This window comes from Nipponia nippon, unplaced genomic scaffold (assembly GCF_047370975.1).
Source record: "Nipponia nippon isolate SJK-2023a ecotype South Korea unplaced genomic scaffold, ASM4737097v1 scaffold_10, whole genome shotgun sequence".
Taxonomy (NCBI): domain Eukaryota; kingdom Metazoa; phylum Chordata; class Aves; order Pelecaniformes; family Threskiornithidae; genus Nipponia; species Nipponia nippon.
This window is the reverse complement of record NW_028262291.1, coordinates 18,385,690-18,400,429: the sequence shown is the minus strand read 5'-3', so window position 1 is coordinate 18,400,429 and position 14,740 is coordinate 18,385,690. Positions and strand designations below refer to the sequence as shown.

At 43.8% G+C, this 14,740-nt stretch overlaps 1 protein-coding gene across 1 annotated transcript; it reads left to right on the top strand.

Annotated features, from left to right (window-relative positions):
• Positions 1 to 240: 240 nt before the first annotated feature.
• On the top strand, positions 241 to 14,708 carry TNNT3 (troponin T3, fast skeletal type; the record flags this gene model as incomplete). Its single annotated transcript, XM_009462948.2, has 11 exons — positions 241 to 268; positions 675 to 692; positions 4,869 to 4,887; positions 5,674 to 5,719; positions 6,545 to 6,661; positions 7,000 to 7,077; positions 7,334 to 7,447; positions 7,644 to 7,753; positions 8,634 to 8,724; positions 11,767 to 11,807; positions 14,336 to 14,708. Coding segments are annotated over 11 exons (711 nt in total), but the record flags the coding sequence as incomplete, so codon positions are not given.
• Positions 14,709 to 14,740: the final 32 nt, after the last annotated feature.

Genomic DNA, 14,740 nt, shown 5'->3' with positions numbered 1-14,740 from the left:
ATTATAATAAATCTGCCTATTTCACCTGACTGAATTCCTTTCCTGTCCTGTGACTTCTGTTTATATGCTATTTCAAATGTAATTAATTTATTTTATCTCAGGTTTACTTCTTGACTTGGTCTCCCTCTCCCCTTTTCCTCTCTGTCCCTCCTCCCCTTTGGCTCGAAAGCTCTTTCGGTGTGTGAAATAACAAGTTTCTCGTTCTCATTCTCTTATTTTCCATCGCACCTTGTTCCATGACACTTCACACCTGAAGTTCATGAGCCAGGTATGTGACATGACTTCTGAGTTACTCCACCTAGTTGCAACACAAGAGTGTGTGTGTGAGTGTGTGTGTGTGAGCTGAGAACAGGAGTCTTGGGTTGGTAGAAGAGAACAAAACAAGAGAAACAAATATTAACCACAATGATCACTTGCAGCCCTTTTCTCCTTTAATCTCCATGCTTACTACTACTTTAACCTTACAGCATCTTTAACTCCTGACAGCCTCTCCAGATACCTTTTCTCCTTGCCTTAATTCACTAATTCCTTTTTTTTTTTTTTTTTTCTCCCCTTCATGCATTCCCTGGTTTCTTTCTCAGGCTTCCAAGAGCTTTAAATATCTGTTCTGTTTTTGTTTTTTTTTTTTCCTATTTCCTGTCTTTCCATCACCGCTCGTACCACACCACCAGCAGAGGAAGCCCCTGAAGAAGGTATGTGATGCACCTACAGACTCTCACCCTTTTTCTTTTTCAGTGCTGGGGAAACAGTGTTAAAAACACTGACCTTGTTCAAGAGCAAAGAGAGCACGGGAGGGAAATGGTCTGTCTGGATGGCTTTGGATGACCATGGACAAAAGGGCTGTATGCTTGCCAAATCAAATCACCAAAAAGCTGGGGTTTTTTTCTTGTTCAATATCCAGGGAGCCCTAGGTTCCCAGAATAGCAGGGAAAGAGTGGGGACAGTTGCTCGTAGGAGAACAGCACTGGCTGTGGATTGACTACTGTGCTTTTTCTCTTTTGCATTTATCCTTCAACCTACAGCTGATGAAGAAGGCGAATACTATGATGGTAGCTCAGTGTTGTCTTAGGACAACCAAGTCATCTTTCTAACATCTCACTCTTTTTTTTCTCTATTTGTTTTTGTTCCTCACTTGATTTTAAACTCAGGAACTGGGCCAAAACATCTCTGCCGCAAAGAATTGCTTACTGTGCATATCCAATCACCCTTGGGGGGGGGGGGGGTCACTGTTGTATTGAGAAGCTTGTACATCCTCATTAGGATAGCAGATGGTGAAAACCAAGCTCTAGAAGCTTGCTCTGGACTTGTCTTTTAGCTAGAACCTGTTGTGTCATACCTTTCATCAGCAAACCTTCTCTATCCCCAAAAATCAGGAAAGTTATCTCTTAAATCCCAGTGGCATGCTTGAAAATAGAGCTGAGCCCTGCATAGATGTGCCTTCCTCACCCAACCTTTAGAAGGTCATGGTCTCCAGGCCTGAATCTACAGACATTTAAACTTCTGCTCTAGCCATGCACTTAAAATTGTGCTAAACATCAAGCATGTGAATAAATTTATTCATACTGGTGGGGCAGGCCATGGGCTTAAGATAGTGTGCTCATAATACTTGGTTGAGTGGGCACTTGAGCACATGGGTGGGGACGAGACTCATGTAAAAGGACCAAATCTAAATGTATGCAGGGCCAGTTTTGCTCTTGTATGAGGGCAAGATAACTTAAGGCCCCTGGGCCAAATTTCAAACCAGTTTAAATGTATAGAAAGACTCTCATTGACTTTTACAGGCCTTTGAAGTAGCTCGGTTGCGTTCTGACTGCCTCAACCCCTAGAACACCTGGCCAGCTGTTTCCAAAGACAAAGCCCAGTGCCACTTGAAATAACCCTGCATTTTCTGTGTTTCCTTGTTTTGTTTTGTTTTTGTAGATTTTTTTTTTGTTCGTTTGTTTTAATTTTCTTGCTCGCTTTTCAGGCTTTTTTCTTATTTAGGAGAATACCCTGAGGACCTTTCTGAGCCCGTTTCTCTCCTTTTTCTCTCTCTTTCCTTTTATTTTTTTATAGCATATTGATTTTTTTTTTTTTTTCCCAAGGATGCACTGTGAGTTAGAGATGTTGCTCCTGAGAAGTGGGATTAAGGGAGGGTGTTTAGGGATTTCTGAATGAAGTAAAGGCAGTTCAGATGGATTCACAGAAAAGGGGAGTGCTGTGTGAATATCTCATAGACTGGGCAGGAGAAAGCGAGGTTGTATTTATGGTGGCGTGTACTCTCCCTGCGCTAAACCTTTTGGAAACCAGAAACTCAGAGACTCTCTAATCATTAGGGCAGTGAACTTGGATTTCCAGTGGCTCTTGCCTTCTTTTGGCAGGGTTGTGTGTGGGGATTTTGTCACAGTCCCATGGCTCATGGGCAGAATGATCAGCATGTCAGTCAAAATCCGCCACAGGAACAGGAATTTGCTATGACAATTCCTCCTTGTCAACAAATTTTGGCCCAGTTCCTTGACTTGGTGTCTTGAAAGCAGGGGCATTTCAAACTAAATCACATCCCTGGGCTGCTTTTGGTGCATACAGTATGGACCATGCTGGGTCATGCACTGCAAAAGACAGATTTATTACTGTTTGTTTTTTAATAAAGGCTCCTATTTCTTTATTATCCCCTTTTCTGGTTTTCTGGAGGTACCTTTAAATATTCTAACTACAATTTTTTATTTAAAAAACAACTAACCTTAATTTTTCTTTTTATTTTTACAATTGTTTGTTGGTTTAATTAAGTTTAAAGTGCGATTTGGTGGCAGCTGAAACCAAATTCACATAGTCATTGACACACAGGTGTCGATCCTGGCAACCAAGGTCAACAAACAAAACCAGTCATTTCCCGTCTACTTTTTTTTCCCCCTCTCTCTGAAATGTTACTAACTGGCAGCTTTAAGCTAAACAGGAATGTTTCTGAAAATTATCTGGGTATGTCATGAGGGAAGGGAATCCTGTGTGAATAACATCCCTGACAGACTGGTTAATCGTGATTGCTTTTCCTCTCTCCAGATGAAAAAAAATGATTTAACTAATGTGTTAAGAAGCTCACTGGCTATTTGAAAAGCAAAACAACTAAAAAAATAATTGGAGAAATACAGAAGTACACTGTTGGCTAATAGTATATTTCTTCAGGAGTGATTTGTGTCTTCTTTTATACAAGTGCTCTAAACCACTTTTCTAATTACATGCTGTTTATTTTATTAGCATTGCTCTAGCATCTCAAGGCCTCAACTGAGATATGTTTTGGTAGGCAGTGTTCTTGCAGTAAATGAGAAAAGTCTACCCCCCAGAATTTCATTACTGAAATTGGTATGGGAAAGTGTGAGAGAAAGGAAAGGTTGGTTTCTGATCTCTCACGTCATTTCTCTTAATTATCTCAATAACCCATTTCCAGCCACTTCCTCAATTTTTTTATTATCTAACATCCTTGCAACTGATGTCTCCACTAAATACTTTCCAGTAGCAGTTTTTTGCTATTTTTTTCCTCTTATAATGTTTCATTTTATTTTATCCTACCCTGTTCCGTTTGCTATTCCCAATTTCCTCCATCAGTCCCAAAACATCTGCATGCAAAACAAGCATTTGAAAAAATATAATAGCTTTCTGTATCATGATATGGATAGCAGGGCTCATGCACCCACTCCTGAGGGAGGCTGTTTTTACTCTCACTTTACAAAGCTGGTTGTTTTTACCAGATTCAATAGGCTGTGAGCTTTTTACCTCAGTTCCTCCCACTGAACCAACACAGGGAGCGTCTTGTACTGCAGTATCCAGCAGCACCCCTGAAAGTTGAAACACAGCGTGTGGTTATGAAAGTCAACCTGGGTCCCTGTGAGACTGGGCCAGAAAAAAACACACAGGTTTAATTTATTTCTGTTTGTGAGAATAACAGTGCTGAACTTACTGGCATTACACTGGAGTTAATACCTGAAGTTTAAAAAGCATAGCAGGGAGGGGAATTGATCACAAGCACAAATGTTAAGCAAGTAACTCATAAGACAGCACATTTCTGAGAGGCAGGGAAAGGTCACTTGTTGCAGGGGAACACTTCTGACTGCCAGAAGGCCCAAGTTCACAGTCTTGGTGACGGTTTAGCCTGCCTGTCAGGGCATTATGCCTCTCCTGGAGATGCAAAGATCATTCCCATTAAAACCCATGGGAATTTTGCATGTACCTCAGCAGGAAAGGATGCTCGCTAAGAGAGGATGGCCTTTCCAAGCTTGATTTGAGGAGCACCACACCGTGCAGAAGAATAAGCATCTTCCCCATGGCACCAAGGTATCTCAGGGACATGTGCCTTAAGCTATCTTGGGAGTCAATGAACCTGGAGAAAATGTGTCATGAAGCTTTTTCCCTCCTGGCCTCCATGTGAGGCATTTGAGCAACACTGGTGAAGTCTAGTTATCATTGACATGACTATGAATTCAGGTTAACTTTAGCAAAAGAAGTGCTGATTGAAAAAGGCAACATTTTCTTCTATCCTCTAGCCCAGCTGTACTTCTTAGAGCTTTGGTCAGGATGGTTTGAGAAAAATAATCTAGTATTTACATGAAACCATTGCCTTCCAGATGCTACATTTGGGACTTTTATACAGCCTCTTGATTCTTTTCTGCCAAATTCTGTTTCAAGGGTAAAAACAGACTCACTACTAGCAAAAGGGGTGTGTGAGTGTGTGTATTTCCTTTGTAAGTGCTTGAGATTTAACCAGTTTCTCTGAGATGTTTCACCTAAGATTAAATTTCCCTTCCCTCCTTTTACTTTAGCAGCTGGCATGATCTCCGTTGTTCTAACTGTTCTCCCTCTTTTTCCTTTCCTGTTTTGCTCCATGTTTCCAAATACAGAGGAGAAGCCCAGAATAAAGTAAGTATGAAGAGCAGGGAGTTTCAAAACCCTGGGATCATTTTTCTGACCTAGTAGAAGCACTTAGATTGTCTATTAGGCAAATGGCCACTGGACGCCTTTATCCAGCCCCTCCTTGTGCAACATCCAGCCATTCCTGCATGCCTTTCCAGGACTTCTGCTTCTGCTAGAAGATGCCTTAGCAGTAGTTACTCACCAGGGTCTTAAGACCAGTTTCTGATAGAGTCAGAGGACCTGTGAACTGTCCAAGATACAGTCATCTCACAGTACCCCAAGATATAGGCTGCTCAACACTAAATCCTTTGAGAGAGGCCATGGCTGGGAAACTACCCATACATCCAGGATCACTGACAGTAGGAAGGATGGTAAATGTTGGGCTGGGCTGACTTGAGCTTAACTAAGGTTTCCTATAGACCTTCCAGCTCTGGGCCCCAGAACCTTCCCTACCAACTCCACCAGCTGCCCAGAAAGCAGCGTGCAGCACTGCGCCGAGAGCCTCATGGGCCAATATCTTTCTGTGTGGTAGGGAATGACTGTAGGCTTTGGGAATGAAAAGGATTTTTAGGGGTAACTCCCTGCCCTGCATGACCTTCCACAAAGGACAATGGTCCTTAGTGCTATTCTGGAGTAGTTTTCCATTGACTTGCTGTTTCACCCCTCTGTATCTCCATCAACATTTGTCCTTGTCAGCATCATTCCTGAGGGCAGGTCAGGCCAGGACGTGCTATTTAAAAAGCTGCCTGCTCTTTAAGGTGAAAAAAAAATTTTTTTTTTGACTCTCCACAGACTAACTGCTCCTAAAATACCAGAGGGTGAGAAAGTAGATTTTGATGTAAGTATTCCTGAGAATGACTGTGTCTGTCTGTACCTGAGCCATACATATGTGTGCAAACCCACGTAACTCCTCCTGTATTGGATACTGCTGAGGATAAAGTCAAGGACAAAAGTATGGATGCTTTGCTGCCTCTTTTCAGTGAAAAGCTACTCTCTGCTCCCTGAAACTCTTGGGATACATTTGCTGTTAATGTGACTAAGATAAAATGTTAATTCATGTATTTCTTTTTTTTCTCCTTAAATATTTGAAGCCAATATATGAAGAAAGGAGAAAGTAAGTGTTTTAGAAGCTCTCAGATCCCATCCTGTTGTTGTAAACAGTTTGAAAGATGCACATTGAAATAAAGCAGGCCTATGCTCATCTGTTGCTGAGAAACACTACCAAAAATGACAACATAATTTTAACAATAAACATAGATTGAAATACCTTCCCAGAAAGTTGATAGAAAAATGAAGAAACCCTGGTATTGAAAATCTCCACAGAAATAAGTGCTTTGCCCAAAAATGCAGGAACATCTTCTAGATAAGATTCATATCCCAAAGTGGAGAGGAGGCAGCTAAGCAAAGCCAGGGATAAAATATGGTGTAGGGGAATGGGAGATGTGGATTCTGTTTCCTTCTGGGCTCCTGACTGTCACCTAGATGAGCCTCTGACTGTCTCTTATCTGCATCAACAGCCATTTAAGCTAATCCCATAGATTTCCACGGATATCTGCAGACACTTTTTGCTTTTGTTTCTCTATGTAAGCAGGGTACTGGGAATGTCCAGGGCATGTTCCTAGAGCAATATGGGCTGGCTTAATGCATTTTCCTGCTCTTCTAGGACATCCAAAAGAAAAGGCAGAACAAAGACCTGATTGAACTGCAGGCCTTGATTGACAGCCACTTTGAAGCCAGGAGAAAGGAAGAGGAAGAGCTGGTTGCCCTCAAGGAGAGGATTGTGAGTCCTTGTACTGCCATTTCCCTGTACTAGATAGAGAGATCGTCTGTAGGTGAGAAGTTGAATCCATTAGTCCACTGTCAGAGTTTGGCAGAAAGCTGTATTGCCATGTACAGAAGTGACTGCTTAGTCACCATCAAATGGCTTCTTCCCACATCTGTCCCCTCTCTCAGCCTCTTGTTTTACATCTGGAAATTGCACGAGACCCGTCTGCATGTTCTGGGAAGGGAGTAGGTGGCTCACTCTCTACAAACCAGAGCTCTTGGTGGTGGGTTGCAATACTGGAGGTAGATAAAGCCACAACGATGACTCAATGCCTCTGCCACTGCTTCTTGCAGGAGAAGCGCAGAGCTGAAAGAGCAGAGCAACAGAGAATCCGGGCTGAGAAGGAGAAGGAGCGTCAGGCAAGGCTTGCAGTAAGTGTCTTTGCGTCTCGCTCCTTGTCTCAGCATCGAATTGGAGGAGATATCTAGAGACAGAAAAAAGCTACGAGTTCTGCCTGTCTCGGTCCAGAGAAGAAATGACCACCCTCTTAAAGCAATGGCAGGAAACAGGAGTTGCCAATTCTCATCAACATGCTTATCTGATCACATTCCCTGCAGTGACACTGGCTGCTGGGGAAGCTGTGAATCTCCCCTAGAGTAACTTGCTTGTGTGTGTCACACTCCACAGGAGGAAAAGGCACGGAGAGAGGAAGAAGATGCCAAGAGAAAAGCTGAGGATGATCTCAAGAAGAAGAAGGCTCTGTCCTCCATGGGTGCCACATACAGCAGCTATCTGGCTAAGGTAAAAAGCATGGATCAGTGGAAGAAATACGGAAGCGTTAAACCACAGGGTTAACTGGGAACAGTCTTTATTACAAGTTGAGAAAATAGCTTGCCTTTCCCTCTTCTGGATCGCTAGCAGCTTGTCTTACATGCTCTGTCACTGAAATTCAGCCTGAATGTCTGCAGTCTGCCATTAACTGATGTTCTGCAAACAGGCTGATCAGAAGAGAGGGAAGAAGCAAACAGCTAGAGAGACAAAGAAGAAGGTCCTGGCAGAGAGGCGCAAGCCCTTGAACATCGACCACCTTAATGAAGACAAGTTGAGGTAACCTGCTTATCCTAACTTACTGAATGTAATCCACTGAAATTTGGTCTTACTGTCCTGGAGTCTTCTCTAGGGAAAAAAATGAGGTAGAGGGGAGGGCCTTCCTGGAAATTCATCACAGGACAATGTTAAGTTGTGCCCTTCCTTGATCTGGAGAATGGAGGGGAAATGGGGATGTGGGGAATCGTTGAAATCGTTTGGTAGACATCTAGCCATGCTCCTGGCATAGCTCCATTAGCCTCTCCTGCTAATTAGGATTAGTCATTTATGGGACTAGGTACAAACTTTAAACGCAGCTCTGAGATTAGTTGATCAAACCCACAGATTGGTATCTGTAGCATTCCCAGGGTGAGTTGAGTTGCTAAGGTATGAGTACGGGTCTCCACGGAGGCTGGAGGCTTGGGAGCTGAGTGCTCTGGTGCAGAGCAGTCATCAGATGATAGTCTGGACTTCACACGTTGGAGTTTACACATGACTGAAAGATGAGGTTGGTTCACCTCAGCCCTGAAACAGATGAGATTGCACAATGGCAGTTGCTCTGCTCTTCTGGGTGGCCTTCAGGGTCCTCCTTCCTTCTCATCTGATTCCTCAGGTTTCTTTTTTTTCATTAAGAGTTAGCGGGAAAATGAAATCTGTAGGAAATACGTTAGTGTGTGACACATGCAAGAGTGCAAGTCTAAAAGGTTCTTGGGTGAGAAGGTGAGCAAAATGTGACCTTGAAAATGGTGAGTAGCTTTCAGAGAATGGAAAGGGTTTGCAGAAAGATGTGTGAACTGCATTAAATAAAATGTAAAAAGCCTCATTACTAGTGATGTGAAAACGGTAGAAAATACATGATGTGATGTGTTTCTCCCATTTTGCTTTCCCCATAAACACACAGGGACAAGGCTAAGGAACTGTGGGACTGGTTATACCATCTGGAGACTGAAAAGTATGACTTTACAGAGCAGATCAAAAGGAAAAAATACGAGGTGAGTTGAGAAGCCATTTTGCTAATGGCACTGGGTCCAAACTGTAAAAATCTCTGTGACTTCTCTGGCAAAAGCCACGTGGTGACATCATTTGGGTCTTCAGTGCCCTTTTGCAATATTTAAACAGCAAGACACTTGGAACTGCATTCCCCTAACATACATACTTGGACTGGATTTCACATTTTAGGCTGAAATTGAATAGACTACTCTCAAGGTTTTCAGTGCCCCATGGAAAGGCAATCCCAACAGAAAATAGACTCTCCACCCTCTGCCCAAACACATCTTGTTCATTCTTGTTTATCTATAGGTAACTGTGGCCTGAAAAAACAGTAACTCAATTCACTATCATCTCCATTGCAAAGTAATATTTTTAAACCCATCTTTGATCTCACACTTAAACATTTTAAGTTTTATTCCCATCCCAGACAGATTCCCTGTGCAATGAGCTCTCTGGAGTCACTGAAAACTGTCTCCAGACAGGAGCATCTGACTGAAGTGTCATATGGTAACAGAAAATGGACGTGTTTCTTTCACAGTCACAGGACAGGTCTGCACTCACCTACGTCAGGTTTCAGTGGCTGAGAAATCCTACTGGATCTCTCTCCGTCTCGCCTTCCTTTTAATTCCCAATCACACAGACACATGCTGACAGGGAATGAGCAACACCAATGTAACTATTTCAATCTCTCTTAGATTTTAACACTGCGTTGCAGGCTGCAGGAGCTTTCCAAGTTGTAAGTACAATGAACTTGCCTGTGTAACAGCAGCAGCAAAGGCTACAAAATGCATGAGCCTGCCGCATGGTCAGAGGCCAGGTGCCAGACAGAAACTGGCACTTGGCTCCAAGTGCAGAGAGAAAAGAGAAAACTGGATCTTGTGTCTCTCCCTTCACTTCCTTTTTCTCTCCCCTTCCATTCTTTGAAGAGAGATGAAGCGGTAATTTAGGAAAAGAGTTGGGGTCCAACAAGGATGTGGCTAAGGAACAGAGCATGCAACCCACTCAGACCGTCTCTAAAATAATTCCCTATCCAAACCTCTGGTATTACATGTGTGAACATGTCACCCTGATGCACCTGGGATACCTGCAGAAGCTTAGGGATGCATGTGTAATAGCTTGGACTTCACAGAAAAGAATGGTATGGGGTTTGGAAAGATTCTCCACCTTGTGGCCACGTGCTTATCCAGATCCAAAATATTGGAGAGGGCTAGCTTAAGGATAACAGCTCAACTGGGTGTGGAACAACAGGAATTAAGGCAGTGCCAGGGGAGACATACATGCTATGGTAATGAAACCTCTGCATAAACAAAGAGATGGGTGGCAGCTGAAGAAAAGCAAGGAGAAAAAGTATAAAGAATGAGGAAAATAGAAGGAAAATGCACAGCTGAGATGGGAGCAGAAAAGTGGAAGAAAAAAGGGAAGATGATAGCAGAAAAAAAAGTGAGGAGAAAGGTAAGTGAAAACAGCAAAGGGAATGAAGGAGACACAAGCAAGGATGCAAGGGAGAGACAAAGGAAGGAACTGGGACACACAGGAGTGGAGCTTTCTTTAGCTCTAGTGTCTGTTGCTCTTTGGTGCTTCATTGGAGAGTGAGTGTTATAGTCACTATCACAAGGTTATCAGTGAAGGTAAGTCTTAAGTCCTTGGGTCAAACTGAAGACAGCTGGTTCTCCTCCACACTTTGGAAAAATACTCGGTTGCAAAAAATAATTTAAACTGCTGCTGCAGGTATTAGAACTTCCATGAGTAAGTACAAAAGCAGCTGATCTGCTGATCTTTCTTCCTTGTGTTGTCCTGTTCCCGCTAATGTTTCAGTCTCTTATTTTGTTTCTGTTTGCCATGGAAAGACACGATCCAGGAAATACCGGTTGTTGGGCCAACCTGAATGTAGGACTTTTTTTTTTTTTCTTGTTTCACACACGGGGAATGTCAAGTGCTACTTTAAATACTCAAATGTTGGGTCATCAGTTCTTGGACCTGCAGAGCCAGTGGAGAACTTTGAATTACACCAAAAGCAGAAGCAAAGCATACCTCTTGGCAAGTGCATTTTTCCACCCCAGGAAAACTAGGTAGAACCTTGACTATGTTACAGATGAGAAGGTGAAGGGACAAAAGAGGGCTCTCTATCACACCCTAGTTCCTGTGGGCTTTTCCAGTACCTGAGCTGGAAGAGTCCCAGGATTTCAGTAGCGAGTCCAGGGCTATGGCCCAGGACTGAGGTGCTAAGCCAGGCCATAAGGTGCTCATCCTGTGCAAGGTAGGTGTTTGCTTTCCCATGTGTCAGGTTGTAATAAGCAGTTTGCCTATGGCTAAACAAAGAGATGCTCTGTCTTGTAGGACTGGACTCTCTAGTGGCTTGCAGTCATCAACAGAGCTTGGGAAGGTGTTCAGAGCCCCAACTCCAACCTTTGCCTCTGTGGCTGCTCAAGCTCTCCTTGAATATTTTCTTCTTCAGCCCCTTTAAAAATTGTCTTCTCTTATTAGATGAGTGGCTGGGAAGGTGGTGACTGCTGCATGCTCCTCACCTCCTGCTCTCCCAACCAACAAAGGTACTCCAGCAGAATGTGTGATCCATCTTCCATTCCTGAGGTCCCCATTCAAAGTCCATTGAAGCACTTTGAGCTTATATGCTTCTGAATGTGTAGGAGTAGGGGGAGAGTGAGAAGGTGAGGTTGATACATACAGGTGGATGGGGCCATGCAAGAGCTTTCCAAATGGCCAGGGTGATGTTCATTCCGGTTCACTTGCCTGCAGTTTGACATGTGAGTTCATAGGATGTTAATTTGTATACATAGGAACTCTTCTAATAAAGGTTATAAAATTCTAGCTCTTCTTTCCCTTGACATATGAAAATGGCTTGCAGATTTATTACCAAGGAGCAACATTTCTCTCCTTCAAGCAAGGGTGAGCTTTTATTTCAAAGGGAGTATTAATCCCTACCATAGGAACCTGCTTCCAGCACTTCGGCAGGTAAAACTCCCCTCTCTGTGAGGGAACAAGGTTTCTTTATGTCTAAAAACCCTGGTCATATATGTTGTTTGCAGATTGTCACCCTCAGGAACCGCATCGATCAGGCTCAGAAGCAGTAAGTACCTATACCAACTTCCTAGCTCCTGGCTTGGGGATATCTTCTCAGTGTTCAAAGTAGTCACTTCAGCCTCAACACCGACATTTTCTTGTTGCAATGAAATGAGGCTAGAGATGGAAGGGCAACTCCCATCCTGTCTCACATTGAGAAAATGAAGGGGAAACTGAAGTGGACGTAACAACTAACATGAAAAAATCATGTTTCTTCACACCATGCCTGCAAAATTTCCATCTGCTTATTGCCGGGGTTTTCAAACACCTGACGGAGGTGCTTTGAATACTTGTGGGAATACAACCCTTGTTTATGAAGGGTAAACAAGTGGTTGCTAAGGTTATAAGGAATGGTGTGTAACAAGACTAACACCATGGGACTACTGTTGTGAGTTCTTTTCACTCATCATCTCTCTCTCCCACTTTCCTTCCCCACAAGATTTCTATTTCATTAGATTGTTTGAGTCTTATATCTTTAACTATTCTTGGTGTTTACAATGAACTTATGAGAGGACCAGGCCTAGACAAAGCCTGGGGGCTAGGGCATGTAGAAAACTAATAGACACAGAGAAGGAACTGCAGGGAAGCAAGGGAGGAGAGCTCTGCAGTGGTGGGATGTGATCTTTACTGTGCTTCTGTATCTGCTTAGCAAAGTCATGCCAGGAATGAAGTGGAGGTCTTTGGTGACGTGTTTGGATGACAGCAGTGAACAGACACTGCCTTCCCACTTCCCCAGGCCACCCTGCCTTATCAGATGAATGTAACACTGGGGGCGCAGTTGTCTGTAGATGCGAAACATAAGGCTTGACCTTCCCATGGTATTTTCTGTACAGAGCTGTAGGCTGATAGACCTCAGCAGAATGTGCAGCTGCAGAAGGATGCCATGGTTTGTCTGGGTGTTGCTGCTCTTCTGAGGGGCACTACCACACCACCCACAACAGGCAGTACCACTACTGCATGCTTGTTCCCCCAAAAGACATGATATTCTCTCAGAACATCATTTGAAAAGGTTGCACTGAGAAGCCCACAGATTGTGAAATTTCTGTGTACTTAAATTTCTATCCACACTAGACTGTATCATTCCAAAGCAATGTCTGCTAATGTGTTATACACGGATCAAGTGATCCTTTTTTTAGTCCTTTCAGACTTTATTAAAGTCTCCTTAAGCACACTCTAAAGGTTAGTCATAACATCAAACATCACAGGCGCTTATGGAGATAAAAAGAACTCTGCCTTCGTTCAAGGAGCTGCACAGTTCCTATACCGGGTTTTGAACCTGTGGAAAGGCTGGCAAAAGGGACACTGAGACGAATTTAAGATAAGCAGAAAACGCTCTGCTGTCTCTCATGTAAAAGGTCAATTTTTCGAATAGGCCAAGTCTAACTTGGTCAAAAGGTAAAGTATCCACTATGTGTACGTCTGTGTCACTGTGCTACATCCTTCCATAAATGTGGCTAGTGGTCTTGAACCAATCCATGGGGCAGCACCACAAAAAATCTCCCCATATGTGTCGTCCACATTTTTTTCTGCTCTCTGGAGGAAACAGTGGTTCTGAAGAAGGCCTCTCTGTTGACAGCAAGGCCCCACAACCTTGTGCTTGGCGCCCAACCCCATGCTCTGCCATGGCAAAGAGCTGCCCCCAGTTTGCATGTGCTTTGGTTCAAGAAGCAGCCTCATCATCGTGTGTGTGAGATGGAAAGGTTTGGTGGTGTGCCGAGCCCCAAAAGCCACAGTGCTGCCTACGGGAGCCGGTGTAAAATCTAACCCAACTAACTTCACGCCTGGTCCCTCTCTGACTCCAGGCTTGCCTGCTTCTCAGTCAAAAGGTAAGTGGCTTGCATGTAGGATTGCCCTTCTGTGTGCACGAAAATACTCTTTGGAGAGAGTCTGCCTCAGGTGCTTTGCGTGGGGGGTGTAGCTGGACTGCTCCCACACACACCACGAGCAAGATGGGGATACTGACACGAGGGGAGGCCTAAAAAGTTGTTTGGACTGTTTTGGAGGCTCTTGCTCTCGTGAAATAAGGCAGAAGCCACTCCGCCTTTGCTAGAGCAAAGCAATTCTTAGTTGTATTTAAATTATTGCTCAGCTTTTTGCCTCCACTACTAGATGACTAGAGCATCTGGGGAACTTGACCAGAGCTCCCTGACAATGAGGAAATTTTCTCCAGAAACAGCTCTAAATACTAAAATCCAGATCATAGCAGATTTGAATTCAGGAAAGATCAAGTCTGTGGCTGGATAAGCCTGTAACTTAGTTTTGAGACCACCTGGGCTTCTGTCGTGATAATGCAGGAATCTGGAAGGGTCCACCTCTTTCAGGCATGCACATCCTGGCCTTTCACTAAGAGCCTGAGGAATCTCCTTCCACAATATCGACAATATTTTTCTCAGGATGCGCTCTATGGCAGGTGTGCCCAACATGTGAGAAGTGAAAGCAGATCGATCCTAATCCAAGAGTCAGAAATGCACAGTGGTCACAGAGCCCCACTTCTTCTGTCATGCTGACATGTTTTTCTTCCCTTTTGTATTGTAGCAGCAAGAAGGCAGGAGCCAAGGGCAAGGTTGGCGGGCGCTGGAAGTAAAGAACCAGGCAGGATGGCCCTTAGTGGCGTGCCGAAACCCTGCTGGTCTCCTCTTTCTTCCTTCACCGATCACTTGTGTTCCCACGCCTCAACGATAACAAAAATTGCAACATCAGCCTGGGTTGGCTATTGCTCCTGCTTTTCTTCTTTTTCTTCTTGGAGGGGTCTGGCAGCTTCCTCAGTCAAAAGGAAGCAGGTTCCCTGTGAAACTGAGATGACGCCTTGCTGGCATCTTCAATTCCTGCTGAGCATGCCCTTTATCCTCCTGATACCAGCCCTATGCTGCCCTGTAGATGGCCGTGTACAAATCTCTGGATTTTGTAAATAAAGCGCAACCAGTACCTACTCCAATGACA